General features: G+C 35.1%; 2 protein-coding genes and 1 long non-coding RNA gene across 7 annotated transcripts; 2 read left to right on the top strand and 1 right to left on the bottom strand.

Annotated features, from left to right (window-relative positions):
- Positions 1-13093, top strand: LOC107701067 (cAMP-dependent protein kinase type II-beta regulatory subunit-like). 3 transcript variants are annotated; one of them, XR_001635604.1, is made up of 12 exons: positions 1-510; positions 1100-1135; positions 5075-5127; positions 5247-5330; positions 6295-6401; positions 6482-6635; positions 8876-8977; positions 9114-9188; positions 10402-10470; positions 10598-10733; positions 10816-11008; positions 12491-13093. XR_001635604.1 is itself a non-coding variant. In XM_016502993.1 (11 exons), the coding sequence occupies exons 1-11, from the start codon at positions 249-251 to the stop codon at positions 10947-10949; spliced, it is 1212 nt and encodes a 403-aa protein (XP_016358479.1). In that variant the 5' UTR covers positions 1-248; the 3' UTR covers positions 10950-11397. The 3 variants fall into 3 exon arrangements, 1 of the variants encoding a protein (XP_016358479.1); XR_001635605.1 differs by lacking the exon at positions 12491-13093 and adding an exon at positions 11136-11397; XM_016502993.1 differs by lacking the exon at positions 12491-13093 and having other exon boundaries at positions 10816-11397.
- Positions 5191-14938, bottom strand: LOC107701068 (uncharacterized). Of its 2 annotated transcripts, none has more exons than XR_001635606.1 (3): positions 14861-14938; positions 8511-8536; positions 5191-5256 (listed from the first exon to the last, which is right to left on the bottom strand). It is a non-coding gene; the product is annotated as an uncharacterized LOC107701068 (long non-coding RNA). The 2 variants fall into 2 exon arrangements; XR_001635607.1 differs by lacking the exon at positions 5191-5256 and adding an exon at positions 6611-6688.
- On the top strand, positions 13549-23665 carry LOC107701066 (HMG box-containing protein 1-like). Of its 2 annotated transcripts, none has more exons than XM_016502991.1 (11): positions 13549-13612; positions 14901-15081; positions 15178-15391; positions 15476-15599; positions 17755-17866; positions 18212-18327; positions 18981-19137; positions 19228-19372; positions 21243-21530; positions 21776-21917; positions 22588-23665. In XM_016502991.1, the coding sequence occupies exons 1-11, from the start codon at positions 13598-13600 to the stop codon at positions 22603-22605; spliced, it is 1512 nt and encodes a 503-aa protein (XP_016358477.1). In that variant the 5' UTR covers positions 13549-13597; the 3' UTR covers positions 22606-23665. The 2 variants fall into 2 exon arrangements, with proteins under 2 accessions (XP_016358477.1, XP_016358478.1); XM_016502992.1 differs by lacking the exon at positions 13549-13612 and adding an exon at positions 14159-14831.
- Positions 23666-24081: the final 416 nt, after the last annotated feature.

Genomic DNA, 24081 nt, shown 5'->3' with positions numbered 1-24081 from the left:
TGTAGCCAGCAACGCAACGCAAAAAAGGGATGCCAGCTCTTGAATTCCCTGCCATTTATACACCCGCAAATTAGAGGACACGGTCGGACACGAGAGGAAGCAGACGCAGATGGTGGAATAGTGAGAAATCCGTCGCGTTCCCTCTGACGCGTTTGCGGGTCATTCTTCTCAGCTGACGCGGCGAAACGGGACCGACTGTTTTACGCGCAAGATCGGGCCGAATTTTGCGCACATTTCACCGTCAGGAAATGAGTATAGAAATCCCCGAGGGCTTGACGGAGCTTCTGCAGAGCTTTACCGTGGAGGTCCTCAGGAACCAGCCGGGGGACCTGCTGGAGTTCGCCCTGCAGTACTTCACGCGTCTCAAGGAGAACGAGACCCGCGGCGGCGCGTTCGGCAATGCGCTTAATTCAGCCGCGCGAGCGGGGAAAGCCGTCAACTTCATCGAGGAGGCCATGCAGATCGACTCCGAAAACGGAGAGGAAGAGGATGATGATGAAGAATTCATAGGTAATTCATGCGTGCGTGCGTGCGCTCTTCCTTCATTCATTGCGATACTAGGACGCTGCGTCCATCGCATCAGCTAGATCCCCAGTTATATATACACAATAGCGTATGCTTTAATGCTCAAAACACTGCTCTTTTGTTCACTGGTAATGCATGATCACACATCTCATTTTTTGCAGAAGGGGATCGGAACAAAAGACCAGGCTTAATTGGCTTTAAATGATATTTTTTGTTATTGCACTTCCTGTTTTTATAATCTAAGCGTTCTAATTTGATTGCTTTTTTTGATGGACGATCTGGTTTATATTCATAAAAATGATGCTAGGCCCTGTGTGCATTAGGACAAAATATTGGCACGAGGCCTTTTCCTGTATTGTTTTGCGCATGCAAATGTTTTGTGTTTCTATGACCATGTGATGTGTGTCAATCAGAGGGAGTATCAATTAAGAGGCAAACGTTTAGATTTTGGTCAGGCTGTGTGATATCCATCTAGGCCATTACTGTGGCATATTGAATTAAAGATTTTATAGGCATTAATATTCAGTTTTACTGTAATGCACTATATGAGTAATTTTTCTTTCTTTCCTTTCAGCTCCAGTTTTCAACAGATTTGTCCGGAGAGCTTCTGGTGAGTTTGTCAATTTCCGGCAATGCATATACCTTTCAGTTTCAGTAATATGATTATGAACTCCTGTTTTAGGTGCATCATTATCGGGTTCCTGAAAATAAAAAATAAAACAAAATGTAGTCAATTCAATCTAGTCGAATCGACATGTCAAGTGCATTCATCACATAAATCACATCTGCATAAGAGCTTTCTATGAAGATTTATATTATTGCTTATATCATAGTAATTTACTGTTGAACCTGATTTGGTGACCAAAGAGAATTAAAGGAATAGTTCACCTAAAATATAAAATTGCTGAAAATGTGCTCACCATGAGGCCATCCAAGATTAGGATGAGTTTGTTTCTTCATCAGATTTGGAGAAATGTAGCATTGCATCACTTGCTCACCAATGGATGTGAATGGGTGCCGTCAGAATGAGAGTCCAAACAGCTAATAAAAACATCACAATAATCCACAAGTAATCCACACCACTCCAGTCCATCAGTTAATGCCTTGTGAAGTGAAAAGCTGCGTGTTTGTAAGAAACAAATCCATCATTAAGATGTTCAACTTCAAACTGTTTCTTCCAAATGCAAGTCGTATATCCATAATATTGCTTTTTGCAGTGGAAAATCCGTCTCATCTGAATCAGGAGAGAAATCTGCACAGATCAAGCACCGTTTACGAGCAAAAACAGTCCAAAACAGCTGTAAACAAATATGTGGGTGGATTTTGATGTGAGAGACAACAGAAGATGGAGGACTTTTTCACTGGAGGAAGCGTTATTATGGATTATGGACTCGTATTTTAGCCAGAATCAATGGTTTAAAGTAAAAAAAATCCAGTTTTTCGTTTCACAAGACATTCATTTAACTGATGGACTGGAGTGGTGTGGATTATTGTGATGTATTTATCAGCTGTTTGGACTCTCATTTTGACGGCACCCATTCACATCCATTGGTGATGCAAGTGATGCAATGCTACATTTCTCCAAATCTGTTTTGATTAAGAAACAAACTCATCTACATATTGAAGATATGTACATTTACAGCAAATTTTCGATTTTTTTGGGGTGAACTATAACTTTAATTTAGTATTTTGCTTAAAATATTCCATCTTATTGAACACCCAACTCTGGTTGACTTGCATTTGTGGTCGGAGTGCCTTTTGTCTGGTTAACATATCATTTACTGCTTTCACTGAGTGAATGAGAGAGCTAATGGTTTAATTGGCTAATGGAAGATCAGCTTTGTTTGCAGAACTAAAGTGTTTTAGATGCTGTAAAGTTCTGTCTCTCGTGGATCGCTATAAACCACAAGTGAAGACGGATGGAGGGATTTTAATGTGCTGTGCTGACAGACCGGACAGAAGGCTGATTATAATGGACAAAAGTAGAAGTTTGGTGGTCAATTATACAGAAATGAGTTTATAGTGTCAGGAAGAGGAACATATGCAGTCCTTATATTGATGTGATAGATAGATAGATAGATAGATAAATCGTCCCTACATATATCTTGTCAGGCACTTTATTGTAATGGAAAAAAGCTTCTATAAAACGCAACGTGTTAAACGTTGTTCCCCATCTGGTTTATTTCATGTCAGGTTTGAACTCTTGTGACTGAAAACAGCTCAGATCAGACCAGATGTGATCAAGAATGACATAAAGTGTAGACTTGCACTAAAAGTTTGGGGTCAGTTTTTTTTTTTTTTTTTAAAGAAATTAATACTTTTATTCGGAGAGGATGCATTAAATTGATAAAAAGTGACAGTGAAGACATTTATAATGTTACAAAAGATTTCTATTTCACATCAGTGCTGTTCTTTTGAACTTTCTATTCATCAAAGAATCAGTCAATAAACAAATAAGTAAATATTAACTTTTCAACATTGATAATAATCAGAAATGTTTTTCTTGAGCAGTAAATCAGCATATTAGAATGATTTCTGAAGATCATGTGACACTGAAGACTGGAGTAATGATGCTGAAAATACAGCTTTGATCACAGGAATAAATTACATTTTACAATATATTCAAATAAAAAACAGTTATTTTAAATCAAAATAATATTTCACAATATTACTGTTTTTACTGTATTTTTGATCAAACAAATGGAGACTTGGTGAACAGAAGAGTCTTTCAAAAACATTTAAAAAATCTTACCAACCCCAATATTTTGAACGATAGTGAATGTTGTACAGCATAAAGAAACAAAGACAAAACACAAAACGTTTGACCTCTATTCCTGTGATTTTCCAGCACATCAGATGAGCTGAACTTTACTTGAAGTTAAGGACCAAACTTTGTGAAACAGGCCCTGGACTGAAGTAAACAATCTAAAGCTGTGAGCTAGATCAGTCTAGACAGTTCCTGCAGGGTTCATGGCCCTGAAACTTCAGGTCTAGCTCGTCTGCGAGTGGAGTATGGATCTAGACTAGATCTAGTGGAGTTCCTGGTCTTGTCATCTCTGGTATTTATGGTAGGAATAGTGGAGAGCAGCCGATCCTCTCATCTCTCTCGCTGTATGTGCTGCAAGCAGCTGGACCAGATTTCCTGCAAACTTTTCTCGAATAGTTCATCTAAAAATGAAAGTTTACTCATTTACTCACCCTTGTGTTGTTTCAAAACCCATATGACGTTCTTTCTTCTGTGAAACATAAAAGGAGATGTTTACAGAACATCTGAGCTTCTGTTTTCCATACAATGAAAGAAAAAAAAGCATTGTAAAGTAATAAAAGTAGCTTATGCAACTCATGGACTGTATTGATTAATATGTTGAATTAGCTTTTATTTTATATTTTCAGTTTTTTTTTTATATTTGATTCATTTTTAGTATTTTTTTACATTTTTAGTATGTGCTTTTGTAATTTTATTAGTTTTTTTATATTACTATTTAGGTTTATTTATTTTTATTTCAATTTTAGTTTCCATTTTTAGGAATTTTAAGCACTTTATCATTTTATTATTTTCTTTTTAAAATGACAATTTAGGTTTAATTTATTTTTTATGTTAGTTTTAGTCATTTTTTTTTGTGCTTTTGATATTTTATTGTTTTTTTTAAATATTACTATTTAGGTTTAATTTATATTTATTTCAGTTTTACTTTTAATTTGTAGTAATTTTATTATTTTATTTTAAATATAACTATTTAGGTATAATTTATTTTTGTTTCATTTTTAGTAATTTGATGTGCTTTTGTCATTTTATTATTTTATTTTAAATATTTGAGTTTATTTTATTTTATGTCAGTTTTAATTTTTATTTTTAGTAATTTTGCTTTGTGCTTTTGTCATTTTATTACTATTTAGGTTCAATTTATTCATTTCAATTTTAGTTTTCCATTTTTCGTTATTTTGTTATGTGCTTTTGTCATGTTATTTATATTTTTTTAATATTACTATTTGTGTTTTATTTATTTGTATTTCAGTTGTAGTTTTCATTTTTAGTAATTTTTTATGTGCTTTGGTCTTTTTTTTTTATTATTTTTTTATATTTAATAATGTTTAGGTTATTTTATTTTTATTTATAATTAATTTTTACTTATTTCAGTTAGCTGCCAAAGCAGTGTCTCTAATTTTAGATTTGATTGGATTAGATTTGTGTGAGAAACATACCCAAATTTAAACTATTATTCACTGAAAATTGTAAATTGTATTCAAGTTTATAAAAGAGCAGCTTGGACAATCTGCTAAACATCTCCTTTTGTGTTTCACTAAAAGAGTCATTATTACAGTATTGTAATAGTTATGTGTTAACCATTTAAAAACAATCCAATAATCCAGTGTTTGAATGTAGACATGAAGATTCAGATGCTCTTAAAATGGCTTGTTTTTATTATAACAGGTTGCACAAAGCTCTGTATTTTAATTGCGCAGTAATGCGTTGTCTAGACTGGTCGGTTTGATTTGTTTTCGACTCTAATCCTGCTTCCGATTTCCTAATTCATTGGTCTTTGGACAGTTTGTGCGGAGGCGTACAACCCTGATGAGGATGAAGAGGAGAGAGAACCCAGGGTGAGTGGCCTCTCGAAACCTGCTATTGAAATGCTCCGGCGACAGAGAGTTCCTCCTCTTTTATGCATTTCTGTGGCATCTGCTGCCCAGTATCCCGTCATGCTTTGCTGTGCCCTCAGGTCACTCACCCTAAAACAGACGAGCAGAGACAGAGACTACAGGAAGCCTGCAAAGACATCCTACTGTTCAAAAACCTGGACCAGGTAAGATTATCAGCTGTTTACGAGAGAATGAAATGCAAGGTTTGGCTATTTTTTTTTAAAGAACCACTAACATTAACATGGATGGTTTGTTTAGTATATTTTTAAAAAGTTGTCTCATTGTCTTGCATATTATGTAAAAAAAAAAAGATAAAAAAATGAACCTGTCATCATCTACTCACCTTGATGTTCCAAACCAGTGCTATTTTAGTATTATTTACATTCTTTTATAGTTTTTATTAAGATTTTTAGATTAGCTTTTATTTTTATATTTCAGGTTAATTTTAGTAAAATTTTTATCAATTTTCTTATGTGCTTTTGTCATTTTTTTCGTTTTTTATTATATTACTATTTAGGTCGTTTTCAGTTTTATTTTATTTTTATTTTTAGTAGCTTCGTTATGTGCTTTTGTCATTTTTATTCGTTTTTTCTTTCTTTCTTTCTTTTAATATTATGATTTAGGGTTATTTAATTTTTATGTCAGGGTTATATCAGTTTTAAGTTAGTTTAAGTTAGCAGCAAAGGCAGCATTTTGATTTAGTCATTTTTCATAATATTTATATTTTATTTTATTCCAGCTTTATTTCAAATAAAAAAAAAAGTTCAATAGTTTACATTTTTATCATTTGAGATACTATTAGAGTTTTTATTAATAGTTCATTTTGATTTTTATATTTTCTTTTCATTTGAATTTTTGTTCAAGTTTTTTTTTGTTCTTGTTGCTGTTGTGTGTTTTTTGACATTTTTATTTTAATATTTTTTTCAGTTAATGTATTTTATTTCAAGTAATATTTTTTAATGGTTTTAGATGTAGCTAACTGTAACAACACTGGGAACAAACCCTGAAATCTGTTAAATATCTCCTTTTATATTTGACAGAAGAAACAATAATGACAAAACCATCCGTTTTCGCTGAACTCTCCCTTTAACACAAGAAAGGCTCATATTTTGCTCTCCAAACCAACAGGAGCAGATGTCTGAAGTCCTGGATGGCATGTTTGAGAAGGTAGTGGTGACCGGAGAGCACATCATCGATCAAGACGACGATGGCGACAACTTCTACGTCATTGAGAGGTATAAATGTTCATCTTTGGATCATGATGCTGGTGTTTAGACCTTTCAGACGTCGAGATCTCATTGTGTTTCTCGCGCAGGGGTACGTTTGACATCATGTTGAAAGCGGACGGCACCACGCGGACCGTGGGCTCTTATGACAACCGTGGGAGTTTTGGAGAGCTGGCCCTCATGTACAACACGCCGAGGGCCGCCACCATCATCGCTACCTCATCTGGAGCCCTGTGGTGCCTCGTGAGTCATTTCTGTCATCATGCTCCAGGGTTATTATTTATGGAAGCCCTTATCTGCCGCTCAGTTAAAAAAGAAAAAAAAAAGGTAATTGTGACATTTTATCTTACAATTTAGACTTTTTTCGGAGAATTGCAAAGATGTAAACTCAGAATTGTGAGATATAAACTTGCAGTTCTGAGAAATTTTTTTTGTAGAATTGCGAGATGTAAACTCAGAATTCGGACTTTATCATAATTCCGAGTTTAATCTTGTAATTCTGAGAAAAAATATCAATATAAACTCAAAATTGTGTGAAAAAAATGTCAGAATTCTGAGATAAAAAGTTGCAGTTTCTTTCTTTTTTTTTATCCTGTGGTGGAAACAAGCTTCCTTAAAGGGGTCCTATTATGCTTTTTCACTTTTTAAATTTTAGTCAGTGTGTAGTGTGTATGTTTGGGCATTAAAAAGATCTAGAAAGTTACAAATCTCAAAGTCCACTCCAAAGGGAGATATTTCGTTTTAAAAAAATCCCTTTTCAAGAACTACAACAAACGCCTCGTTTGGACTACAGCGTTTGTTTTCCGGGGTTTGTGATATCACAAAGTGGCCCATTAGAATATCATTACAAATAATTCCCGCCTAGCGAAATTGGAATGGTTGGGGGGTGGGGAGGGGCGAGGTTGTGGTTAGAACGCTTGGTTGAGTGCGTGCATCAGACGAGACGACGAAGAAGAAGTGCTGCTGCAGAGTTAGTGCATCAGAGAAAATTAAGAAGAAGAGCTGCTGTGCTGTAGCGTCAAATTTTCGGCATGTCTAGAACAATTCTTACAAGTACAACACGACGTAGCTGGGCGCCGTGGACAGACGCCGAACGACGCCGCCGGTGTGCTACACTCATAGAAAACAATGACGCTGTGCTTCTCGTCCGGTGCGCGACCGCCTGAAACGCTGTTTTTTTCACCTCCGTGCCCAAACGTCTTCGTTTGGGCTTCCGAAAGCGGATGATGTCAGGAAACAGTGGTTGCAATTTATTTTTTAACTCTGTTCCTGAGCATTATAACCCCAATTTGCTATTGTGTGCTGCGCATTTTACTGAGGACAGCTTCCACAACACGAGGGAGTGCAGTGCCGGATTCGCCAAAAAGCTTTTGTTGAAAGACGGAGCAAGGGGCGTGGCAGTACTGAAACACCGTCTAAGCTGTTCGCCAATCACAACGCACTGGGACAGCTAACCAATCACAACACATTTTGTTTTTTGGAAGGTGGACCTTCATCAAAGCCGGAACTAATCGAGCCGTTTGTGCCAGGCTGGGGAGAAAGGTATTTTATTAATGTAAATGATGTGAAAAAAATGTTTACGAACCACCATGCATGAGAGCCTGTTCTAGTACACCCCCAAAACAAAATCAAGACTTTGTAAAAGAGCATAATAGGACCCCTTTAAATGCATTTACTTGAAGCTAAATATAATACGACTTTACAGTGACTTTATCTTGTACCCTTTAAAAAACTGAATTGGGAGATAAAAACCCAGAATTCCCTTTTTTTTTTTTTTTTTGTGGCAGAAATGAGCTTCCATAATTAAAACCCATAAAAATTTCATTTCGTGAAATGAAACAAACATTAACTACAAATAAAATAAAATATACTTTAAAAAAACTTGGATGGATTTTATTTCAGCTACTTGCCAAGGCAACATTTCTCATTTTAGTTAAAAGTTGAGGTACTAAAATAACTAAAACTAAAATTTGAAAGTTATAAAAAAAGACAAAAACACAACAACTTTAACTAAAATTAAAATGAAAACATAAATAATAAAAATAAAATCTAATTAAAAATATTAACAAAATATAATAGTATGTCAATGATACTTAAATAACACTGTAATTTACTCACCCATAACAGTCTTATGACTCTTTCTTCTGTAGAGGGAAAAAAACAACAACAACAACCCATAATTTAATGAATTTGCAGTAGCGTGAATTCAATGCAATCGCAGTACAACTTTTTCTAAATAACTGGTTTTTACAAAAAAACAACAACAACCTGGTATTTAAGTTTACAGTAAAATCAAATGCTAAATATATTGTTTCTTGCTCCAAGTGCATTTCATGTATTATTTGTGCAGCCCCCTGCTGTTCACAGAAAGTACTGAAATGACAGGATTATAAAGACTCGATCTCTCTTTCTATGTATGCCTTTGTCTGTTTTCCTGGAGTGTAAAATAGTAACTTGTTTTTGCTTTGTTTAAATGTCTCTAGGATCGGTTGACATTCAGAAGGATCATCGTAAAGAACAACGCGAAGAAAAGAAAAATGTACGAGGCTTTCATCGGGACTCTTCCACTGCTCACGTCACTGGAGGTTTGAACACACACACTTTTGTATTCATCCCTGCAACTTGTACCAAAATGTTATCTGCTAACTCTATTTCATTATTTTGTGATAAGTCATTTGAGTTTCCGTTGATTTGATAAATAATTGCGTCTCTTGTTTTCAGGTTTCAGAGAGAATGAAGGTTGTTGATGTGTTGTCGACCAAAGTGTACAACAGTGGGGAACAGATCATTGCTCAGGTTAGAGATCTGACACCACTAATGAACAAAGATTTACTGCTAAGATTTGTAAGTAATTATTACGGGTTCCCACAGTCATGAAAAACCTGGACATTTTAGGGAACTTTAGTGACTCAGGCCTAGACATTTCTTTTACCATTTAATGTCTGTATTTATGCTCAGCACTAATATATTTCATCAGATTGAGCACAATTTGTGAGTACAAACTGAATGAATTTTTTAACAGTTGTTGTTTTAAGCAATTTATTAAACTGATAAAGTAATTTGAATTAATGGTTCATCTAATTTAAGTAATTTAGCTATCTGTTATAATATGTATAATGTCATAATATAATATTTAAGGCTGTCAAACTGATTAATCGCATCCAAAATAAAAGTTTGTGTTACACAATATATATGTATGTGCTGTGTATATTTATATGTATATATAAATACACACACATACATACATGTATTTAAGAAAGAAATATTATATATATATATATATATATATATATATATATGTTATACATGTATTATATTATATTACATGTATTTCTTAAATATATACACATGTATGTGTGTGTGTGTATTTATATATACATATAAATATACACAGCACATACATATATATTGTGTAACACAAACTTTTATTTTGGATGTGATTAATCACAATTAATCAATTTGACAGCCCTAAATATAATATAATATAAAAATACAATTCCATCAATTACATTTTTTATAAGAAATTAATACTTTTATTCAGCAAGGGTTAATCATTAAAATTAAAAATGACAAATAATTACAATTAAATACATTTATAATGTTACAAAGCGATTTCTATTTCACATAAATGCTGTTTTCGTGTTATTTCTATTCTTTTAAAAATCCTGAAAAAAAATACCACAAAAATGTGATCAGTTTTCATCATTGATAATAATCAGAAATGTTTCTTGAGCAGCAAATCAGCATATTATACTGATTTCTGAAGATCATGTGACACTGAAGACTGGAGTAATGATGCTGAAAATACAACTGCGCATCACAAGAATAAATTATATTTTACAATAAATTCAAATTGAAAACAGTTATTTTAAATTGTAATAATATTTCACAATATTACTGATTTTGCTGTATTTTTGATCAAATAAATGCAGTCTTAGTGAGCAGAAGAGACCCCAAACTTAGTATATCTGTAGTGCTTAGTGTTTATCTAACTATCTTGTTTTCCCAGGGTGATTTGGCAGATTCTTTCTACATTGTAGAGTCAGGACACGTTAGGATCACTATGAAGAGGAGCAAGGTGAGTCAAACGATCGGTTTTAACAAAGAATCAGCACAATTCAGTTCATTATGCGTCTTAACAAACCAAGAAATCCTTCAGCTTGAAAAGATTCACTTGCATTTTACATGACATTGTTTTTTTTTAGTCAAAAAACAATACTGAAGATGAGGAGGTGGAAATCGCCACATGCTCTAGAGGCCAGTATTTTGGAGAGCTGGCACTCGTCACTAACAAGCCACGGGCAGCATCTGCATATGCCATGGACAGCGTCAAATGCTTAGGTAATGCATATTATAAATGATACAACATAATGCATCGCAGCTGCACAGCGGGTCATGTGATCATTCACCTTGTGCTTCACAGTAATGGACGTGCAGGCGTTTGAGAGGTTATTAGGCCCCTGCATGGACATCATGAAACGAAACATAGCGAATTACGAGGAGCAGCTGATCACGCTCTTCAGGAGTCACATCGCAATAGAGGAGCCGGATGCATGAAATCAGTTCATCAATAAACATCGCAAACTTAAAATGCAACATGAAACGATGAGAACATGGTAAGTAGAGGCCCGTCATCATGGCCAAGAAATCGTGTTAACATAGGTCATAAACTCGAAGTTATTGTTTTGCATTCACAGATGTGAAACACACAGATGTGTGTCAATGATCATGATTTTTTTTTAGATGTGAAAAGCCAAATGTGAGCATTTTCCTCCAGGGTACTCCAGGTTTATGGGAGTTTCCTCATAGTTATTTGGTATCGAAACTTTTCTTCGGTTGCTGTTTCTTTCACATGCTGCATCTTTTACAGTGACGTCCACACAAAGACTGCATTATTATGCCATATACAGCACAGTAACATGTTAATTTATTCTTTTGAAGCTATATTTCTGGATTTTAAAATCTGCTGTTGAGCATCTGTTAATGTTTTCAGTGTTATGTAAGTCATTTTTACTGTAAGAAATTTTTGACTAAATATGAATTCAGCACCTGAGCTTCATGAATTGCAGAGTTTAAAGTCAACATGAAAACTAAAATTGAAAATTTTTACTTAGAGCACATTAGTTAAAAAACAAGTTTGTATTAAAAATGGCAATGCCTCTAAACCAACATTTGTTTTCAGATGAAATCACAAATTTATTCTGGTATGAAACACCCATTTTTTTTTACTGTCCAATCAATTCTGATAAATAAAATCAGGTCCCATCCATTTTTTTTTTCTTGTTGAATATCCTATTTAACTCAATACTTCAGATTACAGAAGTAAAATTAGTTGTAAACTGTGTTTCACGTTGACTTTAATACTCAAGTTTCATTATACTTCCCCGAGTTAATAAACTTTCAAATTGCTTGAGAATATGATACGAGAAAAGGAGATGGAGATGCACAGACTTGATTACATATAAAAATGAAAATGCAGTCTGAATGTTATTGCACTTTGATGCCAGTGTAATGAAAATACCTAATTTGATGGAATAGTTCACCCAAAAATGAACATGTGCTCACCCTCGGGCCATCCAAGATGTAGATGAGTTTGTTTCTTCATCAGATTTGGAGAAATGTAGCATTGCATCACTTGCTCACCAATGGATCCTCTGCAGTGAATGGGTGCCGTCAGAATAACTAACAATATTACCGATAACAGCTGGTGTGGATTACTTGTGGATTATTGTGATGTTTTTATCAGCTGTTTGGACTCTCATTCTGACGGCACCCATTCACTGCAGAGGATCCATTGGTGCGCAAGTGATGCAATGCTACATTTCTCCAAATCTGATGAAGAAACAAACTCATCTACATTCATTTCATTCAAATTTTCATTTCTGGGTGAACTTGAGAATTCACAGCTCTACGTGTTTTTAATTCCTTCTTTAAGTCTTTTAGAGAAGCTCCTCAATGCCACATATGAATAGTAAATATAGGCATTGTGTATCTTTACTTTTAAAATGGTGTAGCACATTTTTATGATTTGTTCACATTTTTAAGTACTTCACAATGAACTGAGATGCACACATTGTACGTTCACATTCATTTTCTAGATGCTCAAAAAGTAACCAAGGACATTTGCTTTCTCTGAAGAAGTCTGAATGATTCCTCTCTTTGTCTGCGTATATTTTTGAGTTACGTTTATTTTGTTTCTGGTAGCTTTTGGCTCCTTCAAAACACTTGCTTTATTCTTCATTCCCGCAGTATTTGGACACTGTTTTTCTCTATCTCTTGATGTATGAGAAGTTCGTCCTTGTTAATTGGATCTTTTGCTTCACAGCAAGTCATGCATTACTAGTAGTGTGCATTTCTTCCTAAAACATTACTGAAGATTCATTACTGTCTACCTCTAATATGAACAGCTTAGCCATCATCACCTCTTCCCATGTAGATTCCCACAGGTTTGTCTCATGGTAAACTAACCTGTAGTGAATCCCTAAACCATATCTGCGTGTCAGTGTAACTTTACACCATTTCTAATGACTTTTAATTGCCAATCAGTGCTCATTTCTGTGTGAATTTCTGCCACCTAAAAGTCGCTAATGCTTTTTATGTCCTGAAAAATGGATCAAAGGTCTACAGTCTCTTGGTGCAAGAGAGCCTAGTATTATACTGTCAGTTATATTTGACTTTCCATTCAAATAAAGAACAATTTTGTATTTAAATCATGTTGTGATTATTACAGCTAAGTCCTATGCTACAAATAATATGCATGTGTGACCTCACTGAGTAACATTTTGATAGAAATGCCATTAAACTTCCTCAGATTTTTATTTTTATATAATTTACGCGTCCATAACGTGCGTTTATGCGGCCAATCATCAGCTATTTCACTTTTAATGAGCTGTAATATTATTTTTATTATTGTTTACATCGTCTCAAGACGATACATACCTCAAATCCCCTATTTAACAAAGTGGGAGGGTCTTTCAAAAAAAAAAATTCCGTCTCAGCCAATCAGATTCACGGGTGATGTAACGGACATGCAAAACTGGCCAATCACAAACACAATAACAAACCATCTATGTCTAACCCAGTGTGCGAGCGACTAGCCAATCACGCTTCGAGCTCACCAAACTGACGCGCGTTTCCACCAATGGGAGGCCAGATCTAAAAGTAATCAGTCCTGCCTTCGCGGAGAACGCCAGAGATACTCTGTAATGGCGACAGGTTTGGTAAGTAAAAAGAAGTTGTTGAAATATTACCACGAAACGAAACGGTAATGTCAATGAACTTTATTTTGCGTGGCTATTTTAGACGGCGACGGTTGAGGCCGCGGGGAGCAAAAAGACTGTCATTCATTGTTTCGATCGCAAATGACAACTTTTCACTTGGAAGGGTTTTTTTTTCTGTGACGTTTGTTGTTTTGCTTGTGGTTTAGTAATTCTCAAACGTACCTCACCACAGCGACAATAATTAAAAACAACCAGTCGTGTTTTTTCCATTTAAACCCAGAAGAAAACAGGGTCTCCATTCATTACAGCGGGGTTAAAGGAAGTACTTGATGTACCGTGTCTCAACTTGTTGACATTCTTTTGTTTACAGCTCCCACTGTTGACATTTGAGTTCATTTTTAAGCATTTATCTTCATTATTCTACATCGATCAAACGTCTGGTGTCGAGCTGGATGTTCTGTAATCTGTATAAGATGTCGTTTGATTAAATACTGCAGCTGTTAATTAGTTTTTGACGATTTTTTTCCAAACAAAGACCTTCGTATTGTTTCGACAGCCGTATTGAAGTTATTGTTCTCGTGTTCAGCTATAACAACGACAATATTCGTTTTAAAATATCAGTTATAAGCCAAAACATCTATGCGCTTCCGTTTGTTTTGTTTTCGTTAATTCGCGAGTGCAGAAAAATCGTATTTTCTTCCTGTGTGGAAAAAACTGAAACCGTCGAGCGAGCGAAATGGCCACAAATTAAAGCTTTCCACTCATAAACACGGACTTATCTTCGATCGGATCGAACTGGGGGACTTCCATCTGCGATTATCAAAAGTTACGGTGATTTTTATAGCGCAATCTATCGCTGTTATTGATCCCCCGTTGTTACGCAGTTATGAATGAATGAGCTGCGCTGCGCATGCGCGAAGTCACAGAACGTTTATAAACAAGCCTTGCGTGCAATGCGGGTCACGTGACAACGCTTCACAGAAACGGGCAGAACGCGTTATTTAACACGACGAAATTTGTTTTAAGGATCCAAGCCTTTTAATTTCAATCATTTCATTAAGAAGCGAATACTACCAGTGCTCTACGTGATCGGACAGTGGCCAAGAACCTATTGCACAATACCCAACAGAACAGTTGTTGTTCCTGTGTTTACTTTTGTTGTCCCACATTCATTCATTCATTCATTCATTCAACACAAATGCCTACAAAGTAAAAATGTGTAAGTAAGCTGGTTTGGAAATTACCTACCCATTTTGCTTTCGCTTTAACGCTTCACTTGCATTCACAGCCTGCACAGCTGACATGTCATAATATGGTGTGGGAAGTGAAAACTCAGTCGGTCCCTCAGAGAGTCCAGGAAATCCAGACACAGAGCTCAGGTATGGACGAGGCCTTCGATCTGCTTAAATGCAACGAGCGCCTGCCCTCCTCACCTGGCTGCCCTTCTAATGAGAGTCACATGGAGTACGGTAATTATGTTTACCGCTCGTATTTTCTTCTGAAAACATAAAAATCTAATTTCTGATTCCAAACACTATTTGCAATGACAGTTTCCATCTCTGCAGATGACCTGCCTGAGCTGCAGGAGGTGCAGGATGACCGGTCGACCCCGGGCGTGTTCCAGGTGGCCCCGGGTGTGTCGCATCATGAGGAGGGGCCCGTCGAGGGCTGGAACTCCAGGCCTGAGGGCAGCGTTTCACACACAAACTGGCTGACTGAGCTGGCCAACATCGCCACCAGCCCTCAAAGCCCCCTGCTCCAGAACGCTCCACACAACCGGTCAGGAAATCCTGGCATTTCTACAATTGCACATGAATGTAAATTGCACAGCACAGCTGTACTGATGATGCATTATCATTGCAGGTCTTCTCCTCTCCACATCTTCTCCAACAGTAGCAGTTTACATTCCTATGCTAGACCCCCTCTGTCTTCCAGCAGCGCTCCCAGTCCCGCCCGCAGCCACATGAGGGAACGCCGTCGCACCAGGGTACCACCACGGGCCTTTACAAATGCAAACACTAGGGATGCACCGATGTATCGGCCACCGATATTTATCGGCCGATTTTTCCTCAATTTACAACCATCGGCATATCGGCTATATAAGGCCGATATAACAAATCGATGGTTTATTAATTAACTGCGTGAAGGCACTGAGCTGTATAATGTCTGTTGCATAATCCTAGCGCTGCTGTCTGCACTTTAATGCTAAACAAATAACAAAAGATCGCACACCTTTTCTCGACTAAATAACTTTTGTAACTTTCATAAGTGTAGCGGACCTTATCTGAATGATGACCAAAACTTTACTGATGTTTTATTAAGTTTATTGCGTCCTTTTTCACTCCAAAAAAATCACCATAAGAGCTAAACAAAACACAGCACGCGAAGTGCACATTAAACTCTCTCTCTCAGTTGCATTATCAACATACAGTGAATTACACAAAACACTTATTACAACTAACAGTAAACAAATATATACAGATCTCATGCCTTTTCGGGGGGTGCTTAATAAATTGACAAAATTTAAATCCGAAGAACTGCGTGCTTTCATTACCCATATAGCTGATCCGTAGACTAGAAAACCTGTCAAAATAAGAGTCCTGCCTTAGTAAAGGAGATCTCATACATATTTAAACTTATATGTATGAGATATTTAATATTTAAAAATATTAAAATGTATACAAAAACAAATGAGAAGATTAATCATAATAAAGTCTGTTACAATAAAGAAGGATTAATATGTATTTGATTTATACAGTGAAGTGTTATTTTACATTTGTTTACTTTATTTCTGTACTTGAAAACTGTTAAACCTACCTAAAAAGCACTGTTTATTTAATATGTATCTTTGTTCTGTTGTATTTATGTAGGCCTGCTGAATGTTAAATGGATCCGATCCATGTTCATTAGAAATTATTTGATGATGCAGCAATAAAACTGCTAGTATAATTTAATGCAGGTGTTTTTGAACTTTGCTGATTTAAAACATGATCAAAATATTATCTATTTTGATGCCAAAATTTCAAAAAAGAGAGGAAGTGACAAATATCGGTATCGGCCAATAAGCGTTTGTTAAAATCGGTATCGGCCCCAAAAAATCCTATCGGTGCATCCCTAGCAAACACTTATAATGGGATTTCATGAATGGCTTAAGAGCTTTTGAGAATGTTATGTGTTGTTATCAAGGTCCAGAATTAACTTTTTGTCACACTTGCCAATGTTGAATGAACTGAGAAACAGCATTATATATATATATATATATATATTCACAGCATGTCAGTGTCATTTTAATATTATTTATATACTATTATAGTATTTATTTATGTTTTTAATAAGGTTACTAATAACTTTTCATCATCTTTTTCATTGATATACTATTATTTTTATTTTTAATTAGCTTTAATTTTTATATTTAAAGTTTTCAATTTAATTACATTTTTAGTAATTTTGTTGTGTGCTTTTGTCATTTCTATTAGTTTTTATTTTTAATATTACTATTTAACTTTATTTTTATTTTAGTTTAATTCATTTTTACTTTTCATTTCCAGTTAGTAATTTTAGTGCTTTAACATAAACTTATTTCAGTTGACAAAAGCAACATGTCTATTTTTTTTGTTTAGTTAAACTTTTTCAATCTAATATTTATATTTAATTTATTTCAGCTTAATTTCAATAAACAAAAATGTTCTGAATAGTTTTAGTTGTCCTTAACTGTAATAACCATGGTTTTCATTTTAATTTGAGTAATTTTGCTTTGCTTTTATAGTTTTTATAATTAAAAAAATATTTCTGTTTAGCCTTATTTTTATTTCAGTTTTAGTAATTTTAGTACTTCAACTTATTTCAGTTCATTTTCTTTTTCCATCAAATATATATTTTGTTTCATTTCAGCTTTATTTTAATTAATGAAAACTAATTTTAATAGTTTTAGTTAGGTAACAACACTGTTTACAAGTTAATCTCTCTGTAAAAAATATGTCTCCATCATTCTTACAGTTCGACTGAAAGCATGCATTATGTTCCTAATAAAGTTAGCAGCCACATGGCTCAGTAATTTTATTTACTGTTAATTTTGGACCTTGGCTGAGAGTTAAAGAGTAAATAGCATATAGTACAAACTTTGTTTTATGTGTGTTTTGCAGGCAAGCAGCGAGTCCGAGTCAGGAATTTTCTGCATGTCGTCTCTGTCTGATGATGATGAGCTGGGATGGTCCCATTCCTGGCCCTCCACTGCCTGGCACTGTTTCCTGAAAGGTAAAGACACACAGATAAAGTGTTCCCAGAAGCTTGGGAGCAAAATAGCAGCTGATATTGTGATGGCAGTTTTTTTTATCATTGACTTCAAGAAATGTGGTGAACAGCACCTTCTGCTGTTACAAATGCAGAGCAGCAGGAGTAAAAGGGGAAAGCAGGCGTGTCTCTGGGTCACAGGAGGGCCAACGAGATTCTGGTCCTCACACTCTGTGCCTGGAACATGTTTGTCTTTATGTAACTGCATTGAAGTTTTATTTGAACAAAAGTGTGTTTAGTTTAACTTTTCTCTCTTTTGATATATGGAGATCTCTTTCCAAACACTTGTCTCTTGTCTTTTTCCTCCAGGAACACGTCTACGCTTCCACAAAGGTCCGAACGTGGAGTGGCAGGATGCAGAGGACGTGATGGAGTCGGATGAAGATTCAGATGACGAGGGAGGAACACAGTCCAACCCAATGAAGGTAATGATGAACACGTCAGTCAGATGTCATTTTAAAGGATGTCATTCTTTCGCCTTTTAAAGGAATAGTTCACTCAAAAATTTTAATTGACTGAAAATGTTCTCACCCTCGGGCCATCCAAGATGTAGATGAGTTTGTTTCTTCATCAGATTTGGAGAAATGTAGCATTGCATCACTTGCTCAGCAATGGATGCTCTGCAGTGAATGGGTGCCGTCAGAATGAGAGTCCAAACAGCTGATAAAAACATCACGATAATCCACAAATAATCCACCTGATTCAGTCAAGATGATTTTTCAATGAAGAAAGCAATATTATGGATAGGGGACTCATATTTTAAACGGAAGCAAAGGTTTGAAGTTAGAGTCATGTGGATTAATAGTGGATTATTGTGATGTTTTTATCAGCTGTTTGGACTCTCATTCTGACGGCACCCATTCACTGCAGAGCATCCACTGGTGAGCAAGTGATGCAATGCTACATTTCACCAAATCTGATGAAGAAACAAACTCATCCTAATCTTGGATGGTCTGAGAGTGTGCACATTTTCATTTTTGGGTGAACTATTCCTTTAATGAATTCATCCAGTAGTAACTTTTAAAAATGCATTGAAAAATCTTATTGCCAAAGTAATTTAAGTTTTTTTATTTTGCAGAATTATGGCTCTGATGGGCTAAAGCTGGTGGTCTTTGAGGAGAGTGTGTCTTTCGGCCAGTCTGTCCTGAAATTAACCTTTGACCCTGGTTCCTCTGAAGCAGGGCTTCTGACCGCTGAGTGCCGTTTGGACCATCCGTTTTTTGTGAAAAATAAAGGTAAATGCAGAAGTCTGTTTCTATGCAGTATCATTAAAAGATAAATGTGATTCAAATTATTAATCTAATCTGTGTGTGTGTGTGTGTTAGGGTGGTCTTCTTTCTATCCGAGCCTTACTGTTGTACAGCACGGCATTCCCTGCTATGACATGCAGGTTGGAGACTTGTGTCTGCCGCCAGGACACTGCGACGCCATCAACTGTGATGACTCTGTCGTTTTTGACACTTTTAGGAGGTACCAGTGTTGTTATTGTTAGCTACAACTAACACTATTAAAAACTTTTTTTGTTGATTGAAATAAATCTGAAATAGAATACAATAAAAAAATAGAAAAACTAAAAACATTTTCTTGGTAACTAACTGAAAATATAAATAAATTGAAGTACTAAAATTGCTAAAACTAAAATTGTAAGACAAATAAATTAAAGCTAAAAATAAATATATATAAAAACAAGCTAATAAATAATGACAAAATTACTAATAAAAATCACAATAGTAGATAAAATGACTAAAATTTAAACTAAAGTTAAAATGAAAACTGAAAATGTAATAAAAAATGAATTCAGAATGTCAATAATAATATATAAATAATAATAAAATAACACTGAGAGGTAAAAACAAACAAGTATTTGGTCAATCTCACGGGGAAAAAAAGCATGTCCAGGTCAAATTTAACTCCTAAATAAAAACAACAAATAAAAGCCTACATTTTTCTGATGGTTAAGGTTGTTTTTTTTTTTTTCCAATTATGACAATATATAAATTTTATATAAATTAATGGAATGTAATTTTTACATAATATGGTAAAAATACTAAAATAAAATAATTTTTAAAATCTGAATAAATGAAAGACAATAGAACAAATACTACCATGATGTGTAAATACTTCATATAATTTTTTTTTTCTTCACATTAATGTTGAGATTATGGTAATGAGAAATTGCGTGGTTAATTGTCAGTATGATTTATTTAAGCAAAATGTTATTTTTTTTATTATTATTATATATTAGTGGTTCCCAATCCTGGTCCTGGAGAATCCCCAACACTGCACATTTTAGATGTCTCCCTAATCACACACACCTGATTCAACTCATCAGCTTATTAGTAAGACACCAAGACAAGCCCTGCGTCTCAATGTTCATACTATCCATCCTAAAGAGTATGTGAGATTAGAATAAGTGTGTCCCAAAGCATAGAATGTTGAAAAGAGTATGCCAAAAGTCCCCGGATGGTCTACTATTTCAGGTCGATTTTTGAAGTGTGGATCCGTGCACACTCTAATGGCTAAAATTGCACACAATCCATTGCGCTTTGGCGAAGGATTTGGTCCAGAACTACAAACAACGAATAAAATGCGTTAGGAAAAACTACAAACATGGCGTATGCACGCGATCGACTGTTAGGTAGAGAGGTTTACAAAAAGGGGTTTGACTTGAGTTACTAAAAATCAACATTTAACCTGGTAAAAAAATATTAATTTTTTGTTATCCGTGTTATATTTCATCTGCAACAGCAATGTGAATTTTATAAACATCCACTTGGTCGTTAACTTTTAAATGCATCATCATGCAGAAAATATGAGCAGAGTTCTCGGCATGAAAGACCCGCGACTGGCAGATCAACGAGCTACCTCTTTTCTCTCCAGTACGGTAGTAAATAAAATGAAATGTGGAGGATGTTAACTGTGACAAGATGATTGACAGGCCAGTTTACAGTAACAGGTGCGACAGAGCGGTCCTTTAAAGACGCAGTTGTGTGACTGATAGTATGTCCCAAAGCTTACCTACTCTTCTACTACACACTCAAAACTGTGTACTTTTTCTTCACCAAAAGAGTACATACTTTAAGTGCATAGTATAAGTAGGCATTGAGATGCAGGGAAGGATTGGAAACCACTGTGATATATGACCTAATTTCCTACTTGTTTGCAGCATTTAGTTTAGTTTTTATAGATTAATTGTATTATTATTTTAATTTATTAATAATAATAATATATAGAGATATCATCTATAAGATGTAATCTATAAGATCTATTCAGATAAGAACTGAATTGGCTTCAACTTAATGTGTTTAACATGTTGACTGTTTTCTCATCCCACACACAGTTATGACTTCACCCCTCTCGACTCTTCTGCCGTGTATGTTCTGAGCAGTATGGCACGCCAGCGTCGGGCATCCCAGTCCAGCGGGGGCGCTGTGAGTCCCGACTGCGACAAACTGGACGTCCTCGGCTCCTCCCACCACTCCCCCGGCAGCAAATCACAGCGCAGCCACGCCTCAGGAAGCTCTGTAGCCACACCCACAAAGTGCAAGCGGCCAATGAACGCCTTCATGCTTTTTGCCAAGAAGTACAGGGTGGAATACACACATATGTACCCCGGCAAAGACAACAGGTGTGTGGATGTGCTGCAAGCAAACGGACAAATGTTTGCATTAGCTTTGTTACAAAACCTAGTTTTTTGTTAAAAAATAAAAGTCTAAGTTCAAGTACATAAATGACAAACTACAACTGAAATAAAAAATTGTATCTAAATAGAAATATTAAAAAATAATTATTGACAAAAGTACATGAAATTACATAAAATTACACATTTATACATACTTATACATACATACAGGTCTTTCTCTCTTTACTCAGAGCCATCAGCGTGATTCTGGGTGATAAATGGAAGAAGATGAAGAACGAGGAGAGGAGGATGTACACCATGGAGGCCAAAGCTCTGGCCGAGGAGCAGAAACGTCTCAACCCTGACTGCTGGAAGCGCAAGAGAACAAACTCGGTTAGCATTTTTGAATTAGCATGATTAGTGTTAATATTGTCAATCTGTTGTTTTAAAGAAAATTGTTATGGAAGCTTGTTTCTGCCACGGAATAACAAAATAAAACAGGTAATTGTGACTTTTTAATCTCACAACTCTGATGTCTGTTTTTCAGAATGAGTTTATCTCTCGCAATTAATTAAAATTAAATTTTTTTTTTTTTCTTGAGTTTACATCCCGCTTTTTTTCTCAGAATTCTTGAGTTCTCGGAATTTTCTTAAGTTTAACTTTTCTTCCTCATAATTCTGACTTTTTATCTTGGAATTCTGAAGTTACGTCCCGCAATTCCTTTTTTTTTTTTTCAGCACGGAATTTAAAAAAAATTAAATAAAAAAAGTGATTGTGACCATTTAATCTCTTAATGAGGACTTTCTTCTCAGAATTATAATTGTATATATCAATGTTTTTCTCAAAATTGCTAGAAAAAAATCCATATTGAGAGAGATAAAGTCAACTTCAAACAGTCAAAATTGTGAGAGAAAAAGTAGCAGTTTTTATTTTTTTATTCCATGGAGGAAAAAAGCTTCCATAAATTGGAATGACCTTAACTGTGTCAAAAGAACTGTTGTTATTTTCATTGGCTCATAGGTCATTTCATTTAATTTGCTCATTTACCTCTCCATTCTGCTAGGGCTCTCAGCAAAACTAGCCTGAGGATTGTCACAGAAAAAAATGAACTGGACAGCAGGAGACGGACACCGACACACATTCTCTCGAAAGAATGATAAACTGCAACTGTGATGCTACACGCACTTGCTTTAGGAAAAAAAAACATAGAAAAAAATGTATAATAACAACGAAACATCTTCATGAGAAGAATTGTGAAAGAAAAATTTCATTTGAAAAATATATGAAGGAAAGGCAAATCATAATATAATTATATGCGATATAAAATGTAATCTAGTCAACTAACAGTGCTTGTGTATTTTTGTTATCCTTTCGAAAACGATGAAAATGCCTTACTCTTCCAAAGCAAGACAACGCTCAGTTCTTCTATCAGGTAATTTTCTATTTCTAGGCTTGAAAGGTGCAACCCTGTGGTGCTATTTTACTGAGGCCGAAGGAGCGATAAATACAAATAATGTCTATTTTTAAATGTAAAAATGGGAAATGTAGATGTTAGCTCATTTTTTCAGCTGTTCATATTAATTATATCTGTATAACTCAACTTATTGCACAGACTCAAATGTATTGCAAATAGACGAATTATGTTAAACTGCATATTCGTCGATGTGCTGGAAAGGGTTGAATTTCATATGACGTTAGTCCAGCCTAGGCCATATTCAGTGTGTGTGTGTGTGTGTGTATGATAGTCTGTCCATACGGCCATATTGTAAATGGACAGAGTCCCGAGTACAACGACACACATGTTGTCACATACAGCTCTTCAGGGCCATGCCTTCACTGTAAGTGTTCTTGTTTTTGCACTTTATATTCATATATAACCTTATACAACCAATAAATGTATACAAGCTGAAATGTTAAGATGATAAGATGTATCCTTTGACACAATCATGGCCAAACTGAGCAACTGAGTGTTGTGCTTTGTGTGTTTGCCATTGGATTGCATTACAAATACATTTTGTTAATATTGTACAGGTCCACGTTCCCATCCATTTCTTGCACAAACTATTCTTGTATCATATTATAAATAAAATTTTAAACGCGCTACCCTAAACATCTGCACCCTTCCTTTGTTTTCCTGATGAAAAAGAAGGTTCAAGACTTAACATTTGGAATAAATAATAAAGTACACACTATTTAGAAAGCATAGCCACAAGATTTTTACCTGTGACTAGAGTGATAAATGGTTTAGTAACACTGATCGATAATAATAACATGCAGCATTAGTGCTTAAGTATCCTTGTTAGTGCAAAGTTATATAAAATCTTTAACCTAATCACACTGTATAAAAAAAATCGTAACAATGTACTGTGTTCATTTGAAGGAATTTTCTGTATTTATTTTGTACAGGTATTTTACCTGCATTTCATTGCGTTGTGTTTTAGAGTTAAATTTCGTAAAATTACAAGACAATGCCTGGCTTTTTTTAATTTTATTTTTTTATACGGTGTAATGTCAGTACGTCAATTTTCGCTTGATAAGTTTACGTTAATTATATGTT

Source organism: Sinocyclocheilus anshuiensis, unplaced genomic scaffold, assembly GCF_001515605.1.
Source record: "Sinocyclocheilus anshuiensis isolate Anshui unplaced genomic scaffold, SAMN03320099.WGS_v1.1 scaffold1468, whole genome shotgun sequence".
In the NCBI taxonomy this organism is placed as follows: Eukaryota; Metazoa; Chordata; class Actinopteri; order Cypriniformes; family Cyprinidae; genus Sinocyclocheilus; species Sinocyclocheilus anshuiensis.
This window is presented reverse-complemented; position numbering and strand designations above follow the sequence as displayed.